Source organism: Coregonus lavaretus (genome assembly GCF_964263955.1).
Source record: "Coregonus lavaretus genome assembly, chromosome: 1".
NCBI lineage: Eukaryota > Metazoa > Chordata > Actinopteri > Salmoniformes > Salmonidae > Coregonus > Coregonus lavaretus.
Genome location: NC_139988.1, coordinates 49134538 through 49158235, shown reverse-complemented (window position 1 = coordinate 49158235; position 23698 = coordinate 49134538). Strand labels below are relative to the sequence as shown.

Genomic DNA, 23698 nt, shown 5'->3' with positions numbered 1-23698 from the left:
ATTAACGTACTTTGGTGCGAAAAGTGCAAATCAATCCCAGAACATCAGCAAAGGACCTTGTGAAGATGCTGGAGGAAACAGGTACAAAAGTATCTATATCCACAGTAAAACGAGTCCTATATCGACATAATCTGAAAGGCCGCTCAGCAAGGAAGAAGCCACTGCTTCAAAACCACCATAAAAAAGCCAGACTACGGTTTGCAACTGCACATGGGGACAAAGATCGTACTTTTTGGAGAAATGTCCTCTGGTTGGATGAAACAAAAATAGAACTGTTTGGCCATAATGACCCACTGGGAATGTGATGAAAAAAATAAAAGCTGAAATAAATAATTCTCTCTACTATTATTCTGACATTTCACATTCTTAAAATAAAGTGGTGATCCTAACTGACCTAAGACAGGGAATTTTTAATAGGATTAAATGTCAGGAATTGTGAAAACTGAGTTGAAATGTATTTGGCTAAGGTGTATGTAAACTTCCGACTTCAACTGTATGTGGTTGCTATGAAAGTGAACTGTGTTTGCGTGTGATCAAGGGTGTATTCATTCTGCCGATTCTGTTGAAAAACGTTTCTTAAACAGAAGCAAATGGAATGAAACGGGGATAAATATACCTGAATTTGTCCTATAGAAACTCTCTTTTGCAACTGTTGGACTAATGATTACACCCTACATCAGCTAGATGCAGGCAAGAGTGGGCAAGGCGGTATTGAATGTGTCAATGTGTCACCTTGATTACTCAAATTCCTCTCGACCTGTGCACCTAGCGTACGTTGTAAACTTTCATTCATAGGCTAGGTTGTAGCAACCTCATGGGTATAGGGAAAATTTGAGTATTATGTAGTAGCCTAAACCTATCAATGTTACGTTGAGCTGGGTGAATGGAATATGAATGACAGTCATCCAATATACTGTAATAGAAATAAGGCCATGCTCATTAAACAAATAATTGTCCTCTCTCATCTTAAACGGCACCTACCGCCACTGGTATCTGCTAACCCTAACCCTAGCCCTAAACTTAACCCTTATCCTAGCCCTAATCTTAACCCTTACCTTAACCCTTATTCTAAACCTAACCCTAACGGTAACCTTAGCAAGCAGTTGCTTATCAATAGATAGTTTGTTGATAATATGACCATCTGTAGAGCATCTACAGATGGACTATCCAGGTCCAGACTATCCAAATAAAGTGTGACCGTAATATTTATTGTGTGTAATATGTCAAGGACAATTGGTCAGATTTTTTACAAATGTGGTGAGTGATTTAGAAGGAGTCAGGCGCAGGAGTGTAAATCACAGAATAAATGGTTTATTCCGTAACACAGCGGTACGCAGCAATGCGTAAAACACTCCAGTGCGGAATTACGGCGCACTGGAAAACAACAAGGCACACAGGTGAATATCCCGGCGATACAAAATACAAAAGAGCTCTACCGAGCTATAATAATCTCCACAATAAACAATCACACACAAAGACAACGGGACAGAGGGAACACTTATACAGGTACTGATGAGGGGATATGAACCAGGTGTGTGTAATAAACAAGACAAAACAAATGGAATGATGAGATGAGGAGCGGCAGTGGCTAGAAGGCTGGTGACGACAAACGCCGAAGCCTGCCCGAACAAGGAGGGGAGGCAGCTTCGGAGGAAGCCGTGACAACTAATCACATATTTTGTTTCAGTATGTTTTCTTATAGTGATTTGTCCATAGCAGGCCATTTTGAAATGTACTGTATAAAAGCCTCATTATTTCTTTGCTTCTGTAAAAACCCTGAAGAAGGCCAAAAGCCGAAACGCGTTGGTTTTTACTTGTAACAATAAAGAAGCTTTTTTATTTACTTACATTGTCCCAAGAGTTTCTGTCTGAGGGAAAGAATTTGACTGAGATTTGGGTTTTTGGCACTCAAAGTTAATCAATCACTTGATGAACGTCCTTGCTGTCTCATGAGAGTTTCAAGTGGCACTTCACACACTGTTCCTCCGGCCAAGAGCCTAAAAAAAGCCAATCTTCTCCATCTGCAAGGCAGCAACAGGCAGGCAGTCATGATGTCAAATATATGGCAAGTATGGCAACCGCAGGGAAGAGATGGGATTACAGTATTCAGTCATGGCTGCTTCTGTGGCGTCTATTGTCTTACGTCAGATAGCAAAGCTCACTGCTGTAGTGGAACACTAGCGTCAGGTAGTAGAGTGACACCACCTGTCTGGAGACATGGCTGCGGGGAGTAGAGGCTCAAAGGGGTACCTCAGAAGTCCTTGTCCCAGCCTGACAGCTCATCTGGAGGCTTCTCCAGCTCTGGGGGGAAGATGTCAAAGTGGCTGTGGTCCATCGGCCCCTTCAGCTGGGTAGAGGAACATCAAAGAACACCAGTCAGATACAGTCACATCCAAGAACTCCTTTGATGGTCATGTACCTGTAATCTATTATTTTGTGAATAGAATACTACGCATCAGAACACTTCACCTCTCTCTTCAGTGGGGATATGAGCTTCTGGCGTCTCAGCCCCTCCCAGTTGAAGCCCTGGAACCACCTGCAGGATGTCACAAAAAGTCAGTTATTCATTGTCTGTCAGAACAACAGATTCCCTCATCCCCCAGTGCCCACACACTACACCAGACCCAATACAATACAGAACAGTTGGTGTAGATATTGCATACATGCACACACGTCACTCCACAAAGACAGATCCCAGCCTATAGGACCCTGTTTCAAGCAGTGAAAAAAAAGAGAATTATTTTACAAGAAGCCACACAGACAGGAGTATGCAATCATAGCAACACTAAAAACAGAATACTGTAGGTCATATTGAACTGCTGATAGGGCCACTAATGTTTACATACCATTTCTACGAAACATCACTCGCGTACACAGAACAGGAATATCTCTCTAATGACCAAACATATGTCAAAATGGCTGTCACGATTTTATGATTTGCTCAGTGAGTTGAAAACAAAACCAGATTCCTCCAGCTTCAAGCATTAGTGCTCGGATGACTGTTGAGAGGAAGCCAGCTCTGCCAGTCCTATGATCTATTCAGGCTCTGCTCTACTGAGTATGGAGACAGCTGCACCCCCCATTCTCACAGCTAATGGCTCCCAGGTGGAAGTGCTGTTTGTTATGCAATACTGCCTATTGTGACATACCGAAGAGAAGGGAGGGGTAAGGTGCTCATCACACATTTGTCTGCACAATGCAGAGTGGTATGACACCAATGGGAGTTTTATTAGGGTTCTGAAATAATTATCCCAATGTCTCTGAGTGACTGAATGGAGAGAGAATGATCCATAGCCTACTGGTTATGAAGGCACCACTGAGCAAGTTGTTTAAACTGAGCTGGATTTATATCGCATTTGATCAGAAATCCGTCAATGGATGAGTATGTTAAAGAACAGCAGTTACAAATAATGTATTTAAATAGTGCTTGTATCCTTGTATGTTGCATCATTAGGATCACAATAGCTTATTAGTGGCTAGGATCTAGGATTTGTCTAGGTGTGTAGTTGGTGTTGATGATGATAGGTGTGGAGTGATGTTGATGATGCTTTATTAATAAGAAGTGGACCTACTTGTGTTTCTTAATGTCAATGATGCCGTTCTTCTTATTACCAAGCCTATCCACAGGGTTGAGCCTAAAGGCAGGAAATGATACATGGGCCTTTTATTGTTGACAACCATCTGGACAAACAGAATGCTGACAACATGATTGCAGCTAATACCCTATACACATGAAAGCAGGTTGATACAGTAGATATCTATTTGATTCAGACCTGGTCTGGTTTGACATGTGATTTTTATCAATGCAGGCCACTCATGGAACAATTACATTCAATGGTTTTTGTCTGGTCAATTACTACAGGCCCAATTGCTGTGTGACTCACTGAGCTGGCCAAAGGATTTGAAACATGGTGCTCACTAGCCTTATCCAATAGCCTATTCATGGCCAACATTTTGTTTTGTCAACAATCAACATATTGTTTTGTCAGCTGAAAGTGTGTCAAAGTGCGCTCTGGGTCGTTCGTAAATTCAGAGCTTTGTCAGATTGTCCATTCGTAAATTCAGAGTGTTTCACTCTCGTAGCGTTCAGAGCGCACACTGGACACTCTGGCCGAAGACTAGGGTTGATCTGAGCGTTCTGAACTCACAACGGCAGTCAAGCACCCAAGATAACTGGCTAAAGTTGGCTAGCTTGCTAGCTACTTCCAGACACAAATGAGTGAACACACTCTACTGCCCTAGCAGACCTAGATGGACTGTTTTCATGTTATTTAGAGGGTTAGTGACTGTAACTGTGCTGCTGGCAACATTTAAATTTTTTTGCAAATTTTTACTGACACCTGTCAGGCGATGGTCAATCCCTTAATTATTCCACGCTCTGGCACTCTCAATACAGAGTGCTCTGCTATCGGAACAGATTGCCAGAGTGAATTTATGAACACATCCTTTATATGCTGCAAATTACCACCACGACAACGTTTCGATCCAGAGGATCTTCGTCAAGTTTAGTGGTGTTATGGTGGTAATCCTTTATTAGCACCTCACAACCCTGAGCTGCACACTCCACTCCCCATCCCCCATGACTGGAGGCTGAGTGTCTAGGGGGTACCATAAACCTGCCTCTCAAACTCTCTCTGACCTGTGTGACCTGTGCCCTGATAGGTTGCTAGGGATGTTACTAGGGGGCCGGACATCTGTCCATCCTTTAATAATTAATTAATTAATAATTAATTAATATTAATATGCCATTTAGCAGACGCTTTTATCCAAAGCGACTTACAGTCATGCGTGCATACATTTTTTTTGTGTATGGGTGGTCCCGGGGATCGAACCCACTACCTTGGCGTTACAAGCACCATGCTCTACCAGCTGAGCTACAGAGGACCACTATACAGGTCATACAATACTTGCAGTGTCCCTCAAGCAGTGGCAGAGAGCAACATCTCTGTTTCTGCCCATCAACAACTGGACTCACTATACATTTTCATACAGTCCTTCCCTTGTTAATAGCCTTGTTGCTTTACTTGTGCTATCAGTTATAGTATTGTGTACAGTGGATTCATTACCTGTGTTTATCCTGTTTCAGAACCACTATAATTCACAGTGGAGGCTGCTGAGGGGAGGACGGCTCATAATAAAGGCTGGAACGGGACTTATGGAATGGCATCAAACACATGGAAACCATGTGGTTGAAATATTTCATACCATTCCACTAATTCCGCTCCAGCCATTACCACGAGCCTGTCCTCCCCAATTAAGTTGCCACCAACCTCCTGTGTTCCACTACCACTCCACTACCGTTCACCTACTATTCCACTGCCTTTCCCACTTTTCATTCCCGTGTGCTTCCCCATACTTATCTTCTTCAGTGTGTTTAAATAAAGTTCCTGTGTGTTAACTCTTGGGCTGCTTTATTCCCATCTAACCGGGGACGGTGTCAGTCACAAACCACTACCTAAAATACGCTCTCTTTCAGTAGGTCTTTCTGTTCTTTTCATGTAGGTTAAACTTTATTAGCTCAGCACCTATGTATTTAAGGATGTGCGTATGACCACAAACATTTCATGCACTACAGTTTCATTATTTGTGTCGGCTTTACCTCAAACAAAGTAGACAGACAGACACACTGTTCATTTAATTCAACTACAGCCTTATATTTGTCGCTTAATGGGATTACTACAGCAGCAGTCAGTGATGCTACAGCCACATACTTGCAGAGTCTCCTGATGAGGTCATCGGGGCGCTTGCTGATCCTCTTGGGGAAGTCAACCTTTTCAATCCCATGGAGGACCATGGTGTAGATCTTTATAGGGTCAGTTCCAAAAAATGGTGGGCTGGAAGAGGTGGGTTGGAGGGTAGAAAATGGGTAGAAAACATATAGGGATCTTGAGGGATCTTGTTCATGATGAACATGACAGGCGCTAGCTAACTGGTCTCATGGATATGCTTGGTACACTTACACACACTGTATTGTCTAATGCAGCCCAACAAGCTATCTCAAATAGGCTGATAGACCCTCATACACTCAACATCCTAATGTCAAACGTGTTACCGTGGTTGCGGAATGAGGCCTAATGTCTAATGGTTCCTCTCAGAGTGAAGCACCTGAAGAGCCTTATTCAAGATTCAAGCACATCCTGTGTCCACAACACACCACCATTTTGGGGCAGTGTTATTGTCAAAGGCAGACCACATGTCATACTGTCCCACTGACTCACCTGCCAGTCAGCAGCTCAAAGATGAGGATCCCCAGAGACCAGCAGTCAGCTCCAAAGTCATGGCCCTTGTTCATGATGACCTCTGGGGCCACATACTCTGGGGTCCCACAGAATGTCCATGTCTTCTTCCCCAGGCCTATCCTCTTAGCAAAACCAAAGTCAGCCTGAGGAAACAGACAGATACCGTAACATGGATATATACACTATATATACAAAAGTATGTGGATACCCCTTCAAATGAGTGGATTCGGCTATGTCAGCCACACCCGTTGCTGACAGGTGTATAAAATTGAGTACACCGCCATGCAATCTCCATAGACAAACATTGGCAGTAGAATGGCCTTACTGAAGAGCTCAGTGACTTTCAATTTGGCACCGTCATAGGATGGCACCTTTCCAACAAGTCAGTTCGTCAAATTTCGGCCCTGCTAGAGCTGCCCCGGTCAAATGTAAGTGCTGTTATTGTGAAGTGGAAACGTCTAGGAGCAACAACGGCTCAGCCGCGAAGTGGTAAGCCACACAAGCTCACAGAACGGGACCGCCGAGTGCTGAAGCCCGTAGCGCGTAAAAATCGTCTGGCCTCAGTTGCAACACTCACTACCGAGTTCCAAACTTCCTCTGGAAGCAATGTCAACACAAGAACTGTTCGTCGGGAGCTTCTTGAAATGAGTTTCCATGGCCGAGCATCCGCACACAAGCCTAAGACCACCATTCGCAATGCCAAGTGTCGGCTGGAGTGGTGTAAAGCTTGCCACCATTGGACTCTGGAGTTCTCTGGATTGATGAATCACGCTTCACCAACTGGCAGTCCGATGGACGAATCTGGGTTTGGCGGATGCCAGGAGAATGCTACCTGCCCGAATGCATAGTGCCAACTGTAAAGTTTGGTGGAGGAGGAATAATGGTCTGGGTCTGTTTTTCATGGTTGGGCTAAGTCCCTTAGTTCCAGTGAAGGGAAAACGTAATGCATACAGTACAATGACATTGTAGACGATTCTGTGCTTCCAACTTTGTGGCAACAGTTTGGGGAAGGCCCTTTCCTGTTTCAGCATGACAATGCCCCCGTGCACTAAGCAAGGTCCATACAGAAATAGTTTGTCGAGATCGGTGTAGAAGAACTTGACACAGAGCCCTGAACTCAACCCCCTCGAACACCTTTGGGAGGAATTGGAACACCGACTGCGAGCCAGTCTTAATCGCCCAACATCAGTGCCTGACCTCACTAATGCTCTTGTGGCTGAATGGAACCAAGTCCCCACAGCAATGTTCCAACATCTAGTGGAAAGCCTTCCCAGAAGAGTGGAGGCTGTTATAGCAGCAAAGGGGGGACCAACTCCATATTAATGCCCATGATTTTGGAATGAGATGTTCGACGAGCAGGTGTCCACATACTTTTGGTCATGTAGTCTATCTTGGCGACCTGTTGATATGATTTACTGACTGTACTTCCCCTTATTTGTTTTTGTAGGTCTGTTTTTACAGGGGTCAACTGTTGGTTCATTCATCAGATTTTGAAAACAATAACACACGCCTAGATCGTGTCTCAGATCAGTCTCTCAGCAAAGTCGTCAGCGGACATGCATATACATTAGCCCTGAAAGGTTGAAGGAAGGAATGCTAGCTTGCACAGTGCATTTACTGTTGTCTTTAGCACACGCATAAAACACTTCAAAGTGCTCCAATGTTAGTGGTGTCCACATACATTTGGTCATGTAGTGTATGACTATGTACAAGCAACTGAAAATGAGCAGTGATCAAATGAAGGTCTACTACTATTTTGACATAGCCTTCTGCATCCAGTAGTAGGTTCTCAGGTTTCAGGTCTCTGTAGATGATTCCTCTGGCGTGGAGGTAGTCAAAGGCTTCCAGGACACAGGCAATGCAGAAGCGGGCTGTCTGCTCCTCAAAGGAACTCCTGTTTCACAGTCAAGGCCAACATTAAGACACATACTAGGACTTAGTACTGATTAGTTTTGACTGGCATTATAGAGAGCAATAATAATGGTGTCTTTTTTTAGGCACTAACTCCGCCATGGTCCGTTGGACAAAGCCTATGGGAAAATTAATGGAGTTTTTGTAGGTTTTTGGGATAAACTTAGAAAATAAGGTCCGTGGTAAACACAGGCTTTAGACATCTTATTCGTTTTGTTCTATGAGATAATCTTAATCAGCTAACGTAACTTTTTAAGAATTTTGAAGCATTTCTGTCATTTAAAAAAACACAAGGCACATAAAGGCTTCTTTCCCCATTCATTTTGCCCATAGGAGTGGCTGAACGAACCAGAGGTAAATCCAAAAAATTGTAGTTTTAGGACTACAAGCTTGCAAGCTCTATTGATTACAGGCTTTTGAGGTGTTTTAGCAGATGTAAGACAACCTACACTCACATGTCCCGTAGTACACTCCACAGCTCCCCACCCAGGCAGACCTCCAGTAGCATGTACACATACTTGTCATCTCGGAATGTCCGAAACAACCTGGAACACAAAGTAACATTTAGAGGACTTAGTGCACAAGGACCATCTGAACAATGTTACTGTTCCGGGGTTCTTAAAGACATGACTGCTTGATAGAGATCTTCTGTTAAGTAGTTAAGCTGCTTTTTGTTTGCCTTGGATCTGTTTGTCAATTGAGGCCCAAAGAACAGTTACTAGGAAAGCAAAGTGAGAGAAAGGAACATTTTGAGAAAGAGAGAAAATAGAGATGTGTGAAGATGGATATGGCATTCAAACTGAACTTTCCTCTTTGAGTGGCAGCAGGAATCAGTGTTTGCCCAGACCTTTTGTCCTTGAATGTCACAGGGCAGATAAATCATACCTCAGTCTACACTCAGTGGTGAGACCAAGGACAACGACATTCTCCAAAGGGACTCCTTAGCAACTCCTACTAGACCATAGAACACGGGCCTCTCACTCTTAAGAGAAAAAGTTCTAACTTTCCTCTCATGAACCACTTCTTGTTTCATGGTCAACACCCTTCATTTCCACAGTCCCTTTTCCCCTGTCAATCTTAGGACTGACTTGTCTGTAGGATATTCAGTGAAATGAGACCTTTCACTCTCAAGTCAATGGCAATGGAACCATATCACTTGGGAAAGAATAAGCATCCCTTTGTCTAAAACTAGCCAAGTTTCCATCCAACCATTTCATGCGGATGAATTACCTGATGCATGAAAAAGGTCACAACTAGACTGATGGAAACTGGAAATGTTATAAATGCTTAGAGACAATTTGTTTGTTCAACATGGTGGGATTTTTTTGTGTCAGTAAAATGTATTATGCGAGAAATGGCGGTGGAAACGCCTTTATGTGCAAATATTGATATAATAACCATAATATCGAAGTAAATTTTGAGTCACGCAACGATATGTTGTGTGGACGTCTCACTACTACTCGTGAAAGTATGCAGTTTATTAGGCTACAGATTAAATAAATGAATGTGAACTTCACAGGGTGGTGAAAGTGAGGAGCTTGATGCTCCTTTCCAATAAATATCGAGGGTCTTATTCTGGTGACATGATGATCGATGCTTGGCTGCCGTTTGACAAATAACAATTATCTCGCTCTCATCCATAATAATCTCATAATGTATAGTTAGCCTACCTGCACTGTATCTGGGAGCTGTTGGCTAGAGAGCACGTGCCAAGACCAGAGTGGGCACATTTGCTATATAACGCAACGGTTTTTGTGACAAACCATCAGTAGAGCTGAAAAATGCAATGGAAACCCATTTAACTTTTTATTCAATACATTGGAATTAAATCGCAAAAGGTATTTTTATGTGCACTACGTCATCACGCACAGCCTTTTATCCGCAATAAGTAAGTTTAATGGAAGCACATCTCTGTTGTGAAAATGAGCATATTGTTTTATGCAGATTTTAGAATATTCGCATGAAAATCTGTCGCCAATTGGATGGAAACCTAGTTATACCAGAAGATCACAATATTTGTTTCCTGAACTTCAAAAACATCAAAAGTATCTGAAAGTAAGACTGGGCTAAGCAGCTACTGCCTCATTTATATTTCAAGTTTGACTTTTGTTTGAAACCACTCTAAACATGCATTACTCATTGACTAGATGGATATAATACATGCTGTATTAATTTCCATTGTGAATACAAACACTCTCTTCTCTGTTTCATAGATCTGAACAATGAATTTGTCCTTCACTTAACTGTTTGTTTATGCATTCAGCGGATACACGAGGTCCCACTTTGCATAAATCAACCTACTGCGATTGTATGATATTGTATAACCATACATTGTTTTTTATGAAACAGTACAAGATCCTCAAAAAGCAGTTGATGATGGGAAATAGAGTACAAAACCTATAGTGGGGCCCGAAATTATTGACACCCTTGATTAAGATGACGTGTCTCCCGAGTGGCGCAGTGGTCTAAGGCACTGCATCGCAGTGCTAGCTGTGCCACTAGAGATCCTGGTTCGAATCCAGGCTCTGTCGTAGCCGGCCATGACCGGGAGCCCATGGGGCGGCACACAATTGGCCCAGCGTCGTCCAGGGTATGGGAGGGAATGGCCGGCAGGGATGTAGCTCAGTTGGTAGAGCATGGCGTTTGCAACGCCAGGGTTGTGGGTTCGATTCCCACGGGGGGCCAGTATGAAAAATATAATGTATGCACTCACTAACTGTAAGTCGCTCTGGATAAGAGCGTCTGCTAAATGACGTAAATGTATAAAACAAATAATTTTAACTTCTCTCAAAAAGGTTAGGGTCAATATGATTGACACCCCTAAAGATTCTTATAAATAAAGTAGTCAAAAGTTTAGTATTTGGTCCCATATTCCTAGCACGCAATGACTACACCAAGCTTGTAACTCTACAAACTTGATGGATGCCTTTGCAGTTTGTTTTGGTTGTGTTTCAGATTATTTTGTGCCCAAATAATGTATTGTGTCATTTTGGAGTCACTTTCATTGTAAATAAGATAATACAAATGTATAAACACACTACATTAATATGGATGCCACCATCATTATGGATAATCCTGAACGAATCATGAATAATGATGAGTGAGGAAGTTACAGAGGGTCTAAGATCATACCCCCAAGACATGCTAACCTCACACCATTACCAATAACAGGGGAGGTTAGCATTTGAGCATACAATACAGCTCAATATAGTTCAGTATTTTAATTATTTATTTTATACAGTCATTATTGCTCATCTTTATCAAGTGTGTCAATAATTTCGGGCCCCACTGTATATGATTTTCCACATGGGAGGCCTTGCATATATCAATATGTGTCTAACTGTAAGTCGCTCTGGATAAGAGCGTCTGCTAAATGACTAAAGTGTAAAAATGTGTTGTCTCCCTCTTGCTCTTAAGGGTGAACCTGATTGTCATATGGTTCAGGTGACAGCAGTCATGTTCCATTCATATTGGAACTCCTTCACACTGATAAAAACATGTATCATGTGAAGTACTCTAAGAAAAGCATGCAGCTGTCAAAGCTTGAACAAAAGCCTGAATAAAAGGCTATGGATGTTTACAATGCTTTGGGGACTCTGCAATAGGCAGTGTTGTGTGAGGACAACCAGAGCGCATCATGAGCACATGACGCAGACCTGACTATGAAGTGTGAGTTGGTCAGCTGAAGGATGTTCCTCTCAGAGTAGATGTGCTCCTGTTGTCTCGTGTCCACAATGTGCTTCTTTTTAATACACTTCAGAGCAAATGTGGTGTCTTCATCTCTCAGTTTCACCTGCAATATAAACATAACTATTGTTGACATTATGTCACATTGTTTTTATAGGAACTGTAGGCCTATGCCCTATGCTGTTGTTTTTGCCATTGCTTTATGGTGTGGTGCTCTATGGTGTGGTGTGACCCAGACGTCAGGCCACTCACCAGCTCTACTCGGCCGAACCCACCCATGCCCAGTGTGGCTATGACCTCCAGGTCCTGGAAGGGGTCATGGGTGGGGAGGACGGCAATCCTCTCCCTGAGGCGACGCACCTCTTGGGCCTCTGGCGACGAGTCGATAAGGGGGGAAAGGGGCCTGTGGAAGGAGAGAAGGAGGGAGGGAGGAAGAGGGAACTATTTGGGTTCAATGGTGCCCTCCTAAATCTCTGTTTCTGACCACAGTGAGGCCCTAAAATGTCTGGGGTGGGTGGGTATTTGTCAATGTAACTGCCATTTGATATTTGAATTATGTGGAAACAGTAATTTTGTGGAACTACTTACAGTGCATTTCTCCTCTCATCACATCGGGAGAGCTCTTCGACGTATTCCTTCAGGTACGCCTGCAGTTCCTCATAAGTGCCCACCATCTGGTTGAAGTTGCTGGAAAGGTGGCATAAAAACATGACTGCTGTTTCATTTCAGTGTGTGTGTGTGTGTGTGTGTGTGTGTGTGCGCGCGCGTGCGTGCATGCATGTGTGTGTGCAGTGAAGGCACTCACTCTCTGTCCACCACCAAGCACTGTGTGTTATTCTCAGTAGAGATTATGTTTGCTGAACGCACATCCTCACTGGAAAGAAACAGACAGTCGTATTCAGCAGAACTACACACAACTGAATCCAATGGAAATTCACAAAAGAATCATGCAATAGCTGTTGGATAATGCATGTCTTTGTCATCAGAAAGACATTCCACGGCCCACTACTCTACAATATTGTGAAAGGATTTGATTGAAAACATGTTGGTAAAATGTGTGGATTGTCAGTCAGGGGGAAAGCAATGACAATTGATTGAAAGTGGACGAACACATATTAACATGGGAGAACGAGGGAACCGACAGTATGTTACAAGTGTGTTTGAACTTGCCTTGGTGCAAGACAAACCAGGCCAGAGTGCTTTTGACCAATTAACATTTTGAGTCGGTCAAAGAGATCAGTAACAGCTCTTACCTTATGAGGGCTTTTTCTCCAAAGTAGTCGCCCACACCCAGAGTCTTTATCTCCTGAGGCTCAGTGCAGCCCTCTGTGGTCTGGGTGACACACACCTGGCCAGAAACCACACATGTTAAGGGCTATCTCTTTTGCCCTCGATCCAAAATGGCTGACTACGTTTTCTGCAATAAGATTGCATGATCTATCATGGTCGGATAAGGACTTTAACTTCTCTGTAATGAACATGACTCTTTTCAGCTACAAAGATGAACCATGTGTCATTTGTGTCTTACCTCTCCTTTAGCTATAATGAAGAAAGTGTTCCCTTCCTCGCCCTCACGAATGATATACTCTCCTTTATCAAAATAGTCCTAGGAATGAGACAAAATATGAACTCTTTATATCAACAAATCTTCCCAAATCAAAAGTCTGATTAGAAACAAAGTAAAGGCTCACAATTTCCAGACAGTCAACGATTTTAGAAAGCTTCTCTTCTGGCAGGTCTCTCAGCAGTGATACACTGCACAAGATAAGTACACAGAGATAGTTATTGGGAAAAAATGTGGCAAAAAATGATAACCTTCAAAGATAACCTTATTGGGCCAAATCCTAACTTAATAGTATACACTGAGTATACAAAACATTAAGAACACCTGCTCTTTCCATGACATAGACAGACCATCAGTGTCGATGAAGGGGGGGGGGGGGGGGGGGGGGGAGCTTGAATAAGGATGTTTAAGCCTTGAGACAATTGAGAGATGGATTGTGTGTGTGTGCCATTCAGAGGGTGAATGGGCAAGACAAAATATTTAAGTGTCTTTGATTGGGGTATGGTAGTAGCACAGGAGGTTGCTGGCATCTTAATTGGGGAGGACGGGCTCGTGGTAATGGCTGGAGCGAAATGGTATCAAATACACCAAACACATGGTTTGATGCCATTCCATTTGCAACACAATATAAGGAAGGTGTTCCTAATGTTTGGTAAAGTCAGTGTCTATGCATTCGCATCTCAAACTTTCATGCGAAACTCCCTTAGACATCAATGCCTGCTTCAGGGTTGAGGACCAAGCCTCTAGCTGTACCTGCGTAGGAAGCTGAAGTACTCTTCTTGTGTGGCCTGTGTAGACTTCATCATAATACTCTGGAAGGTCTGGCGGTCCAGAGCCCAGATATGAGCCTGGGATACAGCTGGCCATTGGAAATCACAAGTCCAATCAACACACCATACAACATCAGACGTTCACAGGGCCAGGTATTCTTATAATGTTATATGAGTTGGCCATGAACATTTGCATGAACATACTTTCAATATGTGAAAAAGGTGTGGGGTTTCTACAGTACTATTCTATGCAATATTAGAGAAAGCACCTGTGTGAAATATGGTTTTGCACATTCTAATGACAATTTAATAGTCCCTTGGTGACTTCTCATAAAATCATGTTCCACCATGCTGCTCTGTCATACTTGGGTAATTATGTATGTCACATGCGTGGTTTGTTGCACTTGAGAATGAACACTTTGTTTATGATGTGTGTGGAGAAGTACTGTATCTCAAAGGGGAAATCCTCTCATTCTACAGACTCTACTAGTTAAACTCACCTTTCACTGTAGCAGTTCTCTTACAGTTGTACAATATAGCCAACTCTCCAAAGGCAGTCCTGGGACGCATCTCTCCGAGCAATTTGCCATTCTGTATGACCTCTAGCAGGCCATCTGAAGAGACAAAACCTAGCATGAGTATAGACAAACAGCGAAAGATATACTGTGTAAGTTAATAAAGTTGATATGACCTGCCAGCACATATAGGTAGTTCCCTGGTTCTCCCTCCTGGATGACCAGTTGGCCATCAGTGTAGATCCTCTCATACATGCAGTCTACCATCTCCCTCATGTGCTGGGGATCCAGCTTCTTCAGGAAGTCATTGTTCATGATAGCATCATTGATTAGCTTCTTGGTGCTAGGAGCAGAAGGAGCACAGATAAGAGGTACAGACACTCTACTTTTAGGTCAAAGGTTTGTTTCACCTCCATATCAATATTCATCCAACGTTTTAGTTTGATGTCAAATATCAGCAAGTCAAGTAAGTTGGTACTTGGAGCACAAATGGTAGATTATTTAGAATAATGTGGTTTTATTGCCTCTGGCTAACTTTTCTGAACAAAATGATTCAATATATTACAGTAACAATGCATGCTTGATGACTCATTGCATGCTTGATGACTCAATGCATGCTTGATGACTCATTGCGAGCTCACAGAACAGAGCTCCGGGCAGCGGAGCGGAAATGGAAGAAAACTAAACTCCCTGCCGACCTGGCATCTTTTCACTCCCTCCTCTCTACATTTTCTTCATCTGTTTCTGCTGCTAAGGCCACTTTCTACCACTCTAAATTCCAAGCATCTGCCTCTAACCCTAGGAAGCTCTTTGCCACATTTTCCTCCCTGCTGAATCCCCCCCCCCCCCCCCTCCTCTCTCTCTGTGGATGACTTCGTCAACCACTTTGAAAAGAAGGTTGACGACATCCGATCCTCGTTTGTTAAGTCTAATGACACTGCTGGTCCTGCTCACACTGCCCTACCCTATGCTCTGACTTCTTTCTCCCCTCTCTCTCCAGATAAAATCCTGCGACTTGTGACTGCAGGCCGCCCAACAACCTGCCCGCTTGACCCCATCCCCTCCTCTCTTCTCCAGACCATCTCCGGTGACCTTCTCCCCTACCTCACCTCGCTGATCAACTCATCCTTGACCGCTGGCCATGTCCCTTCCGTCTTCAAGAGAGCGAGAGTTGCACCCCTTCTCAAAAAACCAACACTCGATCCCACTGATGTCAACAACTACAGACCAGTATCCCTTCTTTCTTTTCTTTCCAAAACTATTGAGCGTGCCGTCTTTAGCCAACTCTCTTGCTATCTCTCTCAGAATGACCTTCTTGATCCAAACCAGTCAGGTTTCAGGACTGGTCATTCAACTGAGACTGCTCTTCTCTGTGTCACGGAGGCTCTCCGCACTGCTAAAGCTAACTCTCTCTCCTCTGCTCTTGTCCTTCTAGACCTGTCTGCTGCCTTTGATACTGTGAACCATCAGATCCTCCTCTCCACCCTCTCCGAGCTGGGCATCTCCGGCGCGGCTCACTCCTGGATTGCGTCCTACCTGACCGGTCGCTCCTACCAAGTGGCGTGGCGAGAAGCTGTCTCCGCACCACGTGCTCTCACCACTGGTGTCCCCCAGGGCTCAGTTCTAGGCCCTCTCCTATTCTCCCTATACACCAAGTCACTTGGCTCTGTCATATCCTCACATGGCCTCTCCTATCATTGCTACGCTGACGATACAAAACTAATCTTCTCCTTTCCCCCTTCTGATAACCAGGTGGCGAATCGCATCTCTGCATGTCTGGCAGACATATCAGTATGGATGACGGATCACCACCTCAAGCTGAACCCTGGCAAGACGGAGCTGCTCTTCCTCCCGGGGAAGGACTGCCCGTTCCATGATCTCGCCATCACGGTTGACAACTCCGTTGTGTCCTCCTCCCAGAGTGCGAAGAGCCTTGGCGTGACCCTGGACAACACCCTGTCGTTCTCCGCTAACATCAAGGCGGTGACCCGATCCTGCAGGTTCATGCTCTACAACATTCGGAGAGTACGACCCTGCCTTACACAGGAAGCGGCACAGGTCCTAATCCAGGCACTTGTCATCTCCCGTCTGGACTACTGCAACTCGCTGTTGGCTGGCCTCCCTGCCTGTGCCATTAAACCCCTACAACTCATCCAGAATGCCGCAGCCCGTCTGGTGTTCAACCTTCCCAAGTTCTCTCACGTCACCCCCCTCCTCCGCACACTCCACTGGCTTCCAGTTGAAGCTCGCATCCGTTACAAGACCATGGTGCTTGCCTATGGAGCAGTGAGGGGAACGGCACCTCCGTACCTTCGGGCTCTGATCAGTCCCTACACCCAAACGAGGGCATTGCGTTCATCCACCTCAGGCCTGCTGGCTCCCCTTCCTCTGCGGAAGCATAGTTCCCGCTCAGCCCAGTCAAAACTGTTCGCTGCTCTGGCACCCCAATGGTGGAACAAGCTCCCTCACGACGCCAGGACAGCGGAGTCACTCACCACCTTCCGGAGACATTTGAAACCCCACCTCTTTAAAGAATACCTGGGATAGGATAAAGTAATCCTTCCACCCCCCCCCCCCAAAAAAAAAAAAAAAAAAAAAGTGTAAAGTGGTTATCCCACTGGCTATAGGGTGAATGCACCAATTTGTAAGTCGCTCTGGATAAGAGCGTCTGCTAAATGACGTAAATGTGCCCTTGAGCAAGGCACTTAACCCTAATTGCTCCTGTAAGTCGCTCTGGATAAGAGCGTCTGCTAAATGACTAAAATGTAAATGTAAATGTACTGGGATAGCACCCTTACGAGCAACATTACAATGATTTCCCCTTAAACAGCCCCCTAAGCCCTACATACAGTATGGGCTGCTAACTGGTGGTTGAGTTTGCACGACCATGAGTAAATGCTTTGTCATGAGAGACTTTCAATGACGCCATTACTACTGTGTTTTTACTACAGCATTCATGTTTTCACAGATGGACAAAGAACTATATTTTTACTAGTCTCTAAAACAGCCACGTAAAAGCACAACTCCAACACCATCATTAAGTTTGCTGACGACACAACGGCGGTAGGCCTGATTACCGACAACGATGAGACAGCCTTTAGGGAGGAGGTCAGAGACCTGTCAGTGTGGTGCCAGAACAACAACCTCTCTTTCAATGTGAGCAAGACAAAGGAGCTGATCGTGAACTACAGGTAAAGGAGGGCCGAACAGGCCCCCATTCACATCGATGGGGCTGTAGTGGAGCGGGTCGAGAGTTTCAAGTTCCTTGGTGTCCACATCACCAACAAACTATCATGGTCCAAACACTCCAAGAAAGCTGTGAAGAGGGCACGACAACGCCTTTTCCCCCTCAGAAGACTGAAAAGATTTGGCATGGGTCCCCAGATCCTCAAAAAGTTCTGCAGCTGCACCATCGAGAGCATCCTGACCGGTTACATCACCGCCTGGTATGGCAACTGCTCGGCATCTGACCGTAAGGCGCTACAGAGGGTAGTGCGTACAGCCCAGTACATCACTGGGGCCAAGCTTCCTGCCATCCAGGACCTATATACTAGGTGGTGTCAGAGGAAGGCCCAAAAAATTGTCAAAGACTACAGTCACCCAAGTCATAGACTGTTCTCTCTGCTACCACATGGCAACGGTACCGGAGAGCCAAGTCTAGGTCCAAAAGGCTCCTTAACAGCTTCTACCCCCAAGCCATAAGACTGCTAAACAATTAATCAAATGGCCACCCAGACTATTTGCATTGACCCCCCCCCCCCCCCTGTATATACAGTAGGGGAAAAAAGTATTTAGTCAGCCACCAATTGTGCAAGTTCTCCCACTTAAAAAGACGAGAGAGGCCTGTAATTTTCATCATAGGTACACGTCAACTATGACAGACAAAATGAGGAAAAAAAATCCAGAAAATCACATTGTAGGATGTTTAATGAATTTATTTGCAAATTATGGTGGAAAATAAGTATTTGGTCAATAACAAAAGTTTCTCAATACTTTGTTATATACCCTTTGTTGGCAATGACACAGGTCAAACGTTTTCTGTAAGTCTTCACAAGGTTTTCACACACTGTTGCTGCTATTTTGGCCCATTCCTCCATGCAGATCTCCTCTAGAGCAGTGATGTTTTGGGGCTGTTGCTGGGCAACACGGACTTTCAACTCCCTCCAAAGATTTTCTATGGGGTTGAGATCTGGAGACTGGCTAGGCCACTCCAGGACCTTGAAATGCTTCTTACGAAGCCACTCATTCGTTGCCCGGGCGGTGTGTTTGGGATCATTGTCATGCTGAAAGAACCAGCCACGTTTCATCTTCAATGCCCTTGCTGATGGAAGGAGGTTTTCACTCAAAATCTCACAATACATGGCCCCATTCATTCTTTCCTTTACACGGATCAGTCGTCCTGGTCCCTTTGCAGAAAAACAGCTCCAAAGCATGATGTTTCCACCCCCATGCTTCACTGTAGGTATGGTGTTCTTTGGATGCAACTCAGCATTCTTTGTCCTCCAAACACGACGAGTTGAGTTTTTACCAAAAAGTTATATTTTGGTTTCATCTGACCATTTGACATTCTCCCAATCCTCTTCTGGATCATCCAAATGCACTCTAGCAAACTTCAGACGGGCCTGGACATGTACTGGCTTAAGCAGGGGGACACGTCTGGCACTGCAGGATTTGAGTCCCTGGCGGCGTAGTGTGTTACTGATGGTAGGCTTTGTTACTTTGGTCCCAGCTCTCTGCAGGTCATTCACTAGGTCTCCCCGTGTGGTTCTGGGATTTTTGCTCACCGTTCTTTGATCATTTTGACCCCACGGGGTGAGATCTTGCGTGGAGCCCCAGATCGAAGGAGATTATCAGTGGTCTTGTATGTCTTCCATTTCCTAATAATTGCTCCCACAGTTGATTTCTTCAAACCAAGCTGCTTACCTATTGCAGATTCAGTCTTCCCAGCCTGGTGCAGGTCTACAATTTTGTTTCTGGTGTCCTTTGACAGCTCTTTGGTCTTGGCCATAGTGGAGTTTGGAGTGTGACTGTTTGAGGTTGTGGACAGGGGTCTTTTATACTGATAACAAGTTCAAACAGGTGCCATTAATACAGGTATCGAGTGGAGGACAGAGGAGCCTCTTAAAGAAGAAGTTACAGGTCTGTGAGAGCCAGAAATCTTGCTTGTTTGTAGGTGACCAAATACTTATTTTCCACCATAATTTGCAAATAAATTCATAAAAAATCCTACAATGGGATTTTCTGGATTTTTTTTCCTCAATTTGTCTGTCATAGTTGACGTGTACCTATGAAGAAAATTACAGGCCTCTCTCATCTTTTTAAGTGGGAGAACTTGCACAATTGGTGGCTGACTAAATACTTTTTTTCCCCACTGTAGCCTCATTATTATTATTTTATTGTGTTACTTTTTCTTCTTTAAATGTTTTATTTATTTAGTTTATTTAGTAAATATTTTCTTAACTCTATTTTTTTTACTGCATTGTTGGATAAGGGCTTGTAAGTAAGCATTTCACGGTAAGGTCTACAACTGTTGTATTTGGCGCATGATACAATTTTTTATTCATTTTATTTTGATTTGAAAAGACAAACTGTTGATGTAGTATCATTAGGGCTGTCAGTTTCCCCCTGTATCCCTCTTAACTACAAGGCCTCTAGTTATCACATCAGACAGCCGAGGGCCAGTCCATTAACCTAAAATGGACCTGGTGAATGGACTAAAGCAGGAGAGTAGGGGGCAGGCAACCGAGGTCTGATTAGTTGAAGCCATAATTATTCAGTCCATGCATATTGCATATTGATGCTCAGGCCTTTGTTTCCCCGCCTTCCTATTATCCCCAATGCTAATACAGGCTTTCAAATCTCCTTGGAGTGGCAGACACTACAAAGGCTTGGCCAGAGCAGTTGTTCTTTCAAGAGAGTCAGCCTGTTTTCCTGAGAAGACTTGGGCCGAGAATCAATCAGAACACGGATTTGGACAATGCGCCATTTATAAGGTCATTGACAATTAAACCGACATATGCACCGTTTCCTGTGAATGTGGTCTCCGCGAACACGGGAACATTGCCTTTAAAACGTGCATTGCGGACAAAGCAAGATCAGATTGAATCCTGGCATTGTTTTTTTTATGTGCATGTAGCCTATACCAGACCCCAACTTTCAGTGAGAACAAATAATGATTCAAGGCAGGCTTTATCATCACAGACCCAGCTGATTGCTTCTAACCTATTGGGAAACATTTCTGCTTGCATGTAATGACATGTGGCCCATTATCACATACAGTACAACTGGGTATACAGTGCATTCGGAAAGTATTCAGACCCCTTTACTTTTTCCACATTTTGTTACGTTACAGCCGTCATCAATCTACACACAATACCCCATAATGACAAAGCAAAAACAGGTTTAGACATTTTTGCAAATGTATAAAAAATAAAAAAACTGAAATTTCACATTTACATAAGTATTCAGACCCTTTACTCAGTACTTTGTTGAAGCGCCTTTGGTTCTGTCAGGTCTCTCCAAAGATTTTCGATCGGGTTCAAGTCCGGGCACTGGCTGGTCCACTCAAAGACTTGACCCGAAGCCACTCCTGCGTTGTCTTGGCTGTGTTCTCAGGGTCGTTGTCCTGTTGGAAGGTGAACCTTCGCTCCAGTCTGAGGTCCTGAGCGCTCTGGAACATATTTTCATCAAGGATCTCTCTGTACTTTGCCTTAATCATGGCTAGTCTCCCAGTTCCTGCCACTGAAAAACATCCCCACAGCATGATGCTGCCACCACCATGCTTCACCGTAGGGATGGTGCCAGGTTTCCTCCAGATGTGACACTTGGCATTCATGCCAAAGAGTTCAATCTTGGTTTCATCAGACCAGAGAATCTTGTTTCTCATGGTCTGAGAGTCTTTAGGTGCCTTTTGGCAAACTCCAAGCGGGCTGTCATGTGCCTTTTACTGAGGAGTGGCTTCCATCTGGCCACTCTACCATAAAGGCCTGATTGGTGGAGTGCTGCAGAGATTGTTGTCCTTCTGGAAAGTTATCCCATCTCCACAGAGGAACTCTGGAGCTCTGTCAGTGACCATCGGTTTCTTGGTCACCTCCCTGACCAAGGCCCTTCTCCCCCGATTGCTCAGTTTGGCCGGGCGGCCTGCTCTATGAAGAGTCTTGGTGGTTCCAAACTTCTTCCATTTAAGAATGATGGAGGCCACTGTGTTCTTTGGGACCTTCAATGCTGCAGAATGTTTTTTGCTACCCGTCCCCAGATCGGTGCCTCGACACAATACTGTCTCAGAGCTCTGCGGACAATTTCTTCGACCTCATGGCTTGGTTGATGCTCTGACATGCACTGTCAACTGTGGGACCTTATATAAACAGGTGTGTGCCTTTCCAAATCATGTCCAATTTATTGAATTTACCACAAGTGGACTCCAATGAAGTTGTAGAAACATTTCAAGGATGATCAATGGAAACAGGATGCCCTTGAGCTCAATTTCGAGTCTCATAGCAATGGGTCTGAATACTTATGTAAATAAGGTAAATTTGCAAACATTTCTAAACCTGTTTTCGCGTTGTCATTACATTTACATTTTAGCAATTTAGCAGACGCTCTTATCCAGAACGACTTATAGTTAGTGAGTGCATACATTTTCATACTGGCCCCCCCGTGGGAAACGAACCCACAACCCTGGCGTTGCAAGCGCCATGCTCTACCAACTGAGCTACAGGGGACTATGGGTCACTATGGGGTATTGTGTGTAGATTGATGAGGAGAAAAAATAATTTAATCAATTTTAAAATAAGGCTGTAACGTAACAAAATGTGGAAAAAGTCAAGGGGTCTGAATACTTTCTGAATGCACTGTATATGTGTAAAGAATAGGCCCTGTGGGAGAATGAGACAATAGGAACAAGTACAATAGAGGATAATCAGTCTGGGCTGTCCACCACTACATGGAATTGTTTCTAGAGTTATTAACCCTCCTGTTGATGTCTGACACCCACCTGGAGTCCTTGCGGACACGGGCCCTCTCTATGGACTCATGGTGGGCTCTGAAACCCCCGCAGAAGTGCCCTGAGGTGGGTTCGGCCGACACGCCCTCCTTAGCCTTGAGCCTGCGGTGGACCTCCACGGCCACCCTGTGGAAGCGGGTGGGACCCTGGTTGATGACACTGAGCAGGCGGTGGCTGTGGTGGTTGGGAGCCGGAGCGGAGCGGCCCAGGCTGTTATAGCCGATGGCATCCTGGAGCTTTTCTAACTGGGAGACTTTAGCCTCCAGCTCTCTCTGCAGGCTTTGCAGCTGCAGCTCCTGGGCTTTAAACTCCTGGTCCCTCTGGGCCAGCTCCTCTTCCAGGTGGGCTATCCTGAGCCTCAGGGGCTCCGTGTCCCACGCAGGACTGTCCTGAGGCTCCACCTTGAGGCTGGAGGCCAGGCATCTGTCCTCTGGCCGTGGGGCTTTGATTGAACCGTTGCCCATGGCCAGCTGTTGGCTGGCCACCATAGGAAAGCTCTTGGTCACCCTCGTCTAGTCACTGATAGGTCTCCGTCTGGTGGCCGGTGAAAAGTCTCCTTTTCTCCTTGAGAAGGATGTTATGCTTTTTGTCAGGGCCGGCTCTGTCCTTTTGGGGGCCCTAAGCGAGATTTGGTTGCTAACAAAACCCCTGGAGGTTAGGGCCCCTGGGCACGTGCCCTGTGTGCCTGGTCAGTCTTTGGCCATGATTACTACAAGTTTAGACAGATAGCTAGACTAACTTACCAATCTAAACATTGTTAGCTTACATGGCTAATTGAGTGACTGTCAGTGACTGTCATAATAAGATAGAAATTGCTGATGCACAACCAAATTTTGAACTTGCACCTTGAGTATTCTACTATTCTAACTATTAACAGTAAGTTGAGACCCCGACTGAGGTCCCCAAATTTTTTAAATAAATATTGCAGTTTTAAAGCAAGTTTTCTGCAGTTCTACACATTTTGCAGAGTGAACATTTTGCAATTTTATAACAAATTTCATGCAATTCTA

General features: G+C 44.5%; 1 protein-coding gene across 1 annotated transcript; it reads right to left on the bottom strand.

Annotated features, from left to right (window-relative positions):
* Nucleotides 1–2251: 2251 nt before the first annotated feature.
* LOC311146109 (cGMP-dependent protein kinase 2-like) lies at nt 2252–23176 on the bottom strand (the record flags this gene model as incomplete). Its single annotated transcript, XM_084182578.1, has 18 exons — nt 2252–2347; nt 2470–2536; nt 3573–3635; nt 5712–5834; nt 6219–6382; nt 7992–8133; nt 8606–8695; nt 11807–11943; nt 12090–12240; nt 12426–12524; nt 12643–12711; nt 13091–13185; nt 13366–13443; nt 13529–13592; nt 14155–14260; nt 14672–14785; nt 14863–15029; nt 22680–23176. The coding sequence occupies 18 exons, from the start codon at nt 23174–23176 to the stop codon at nt 2252–2254; spliced, it is 2322 nt and encodes a 773-aa protein (XP_084038704.1).
* Nucleotides 23177–23698: the final 522 nt, after the last annotated feature.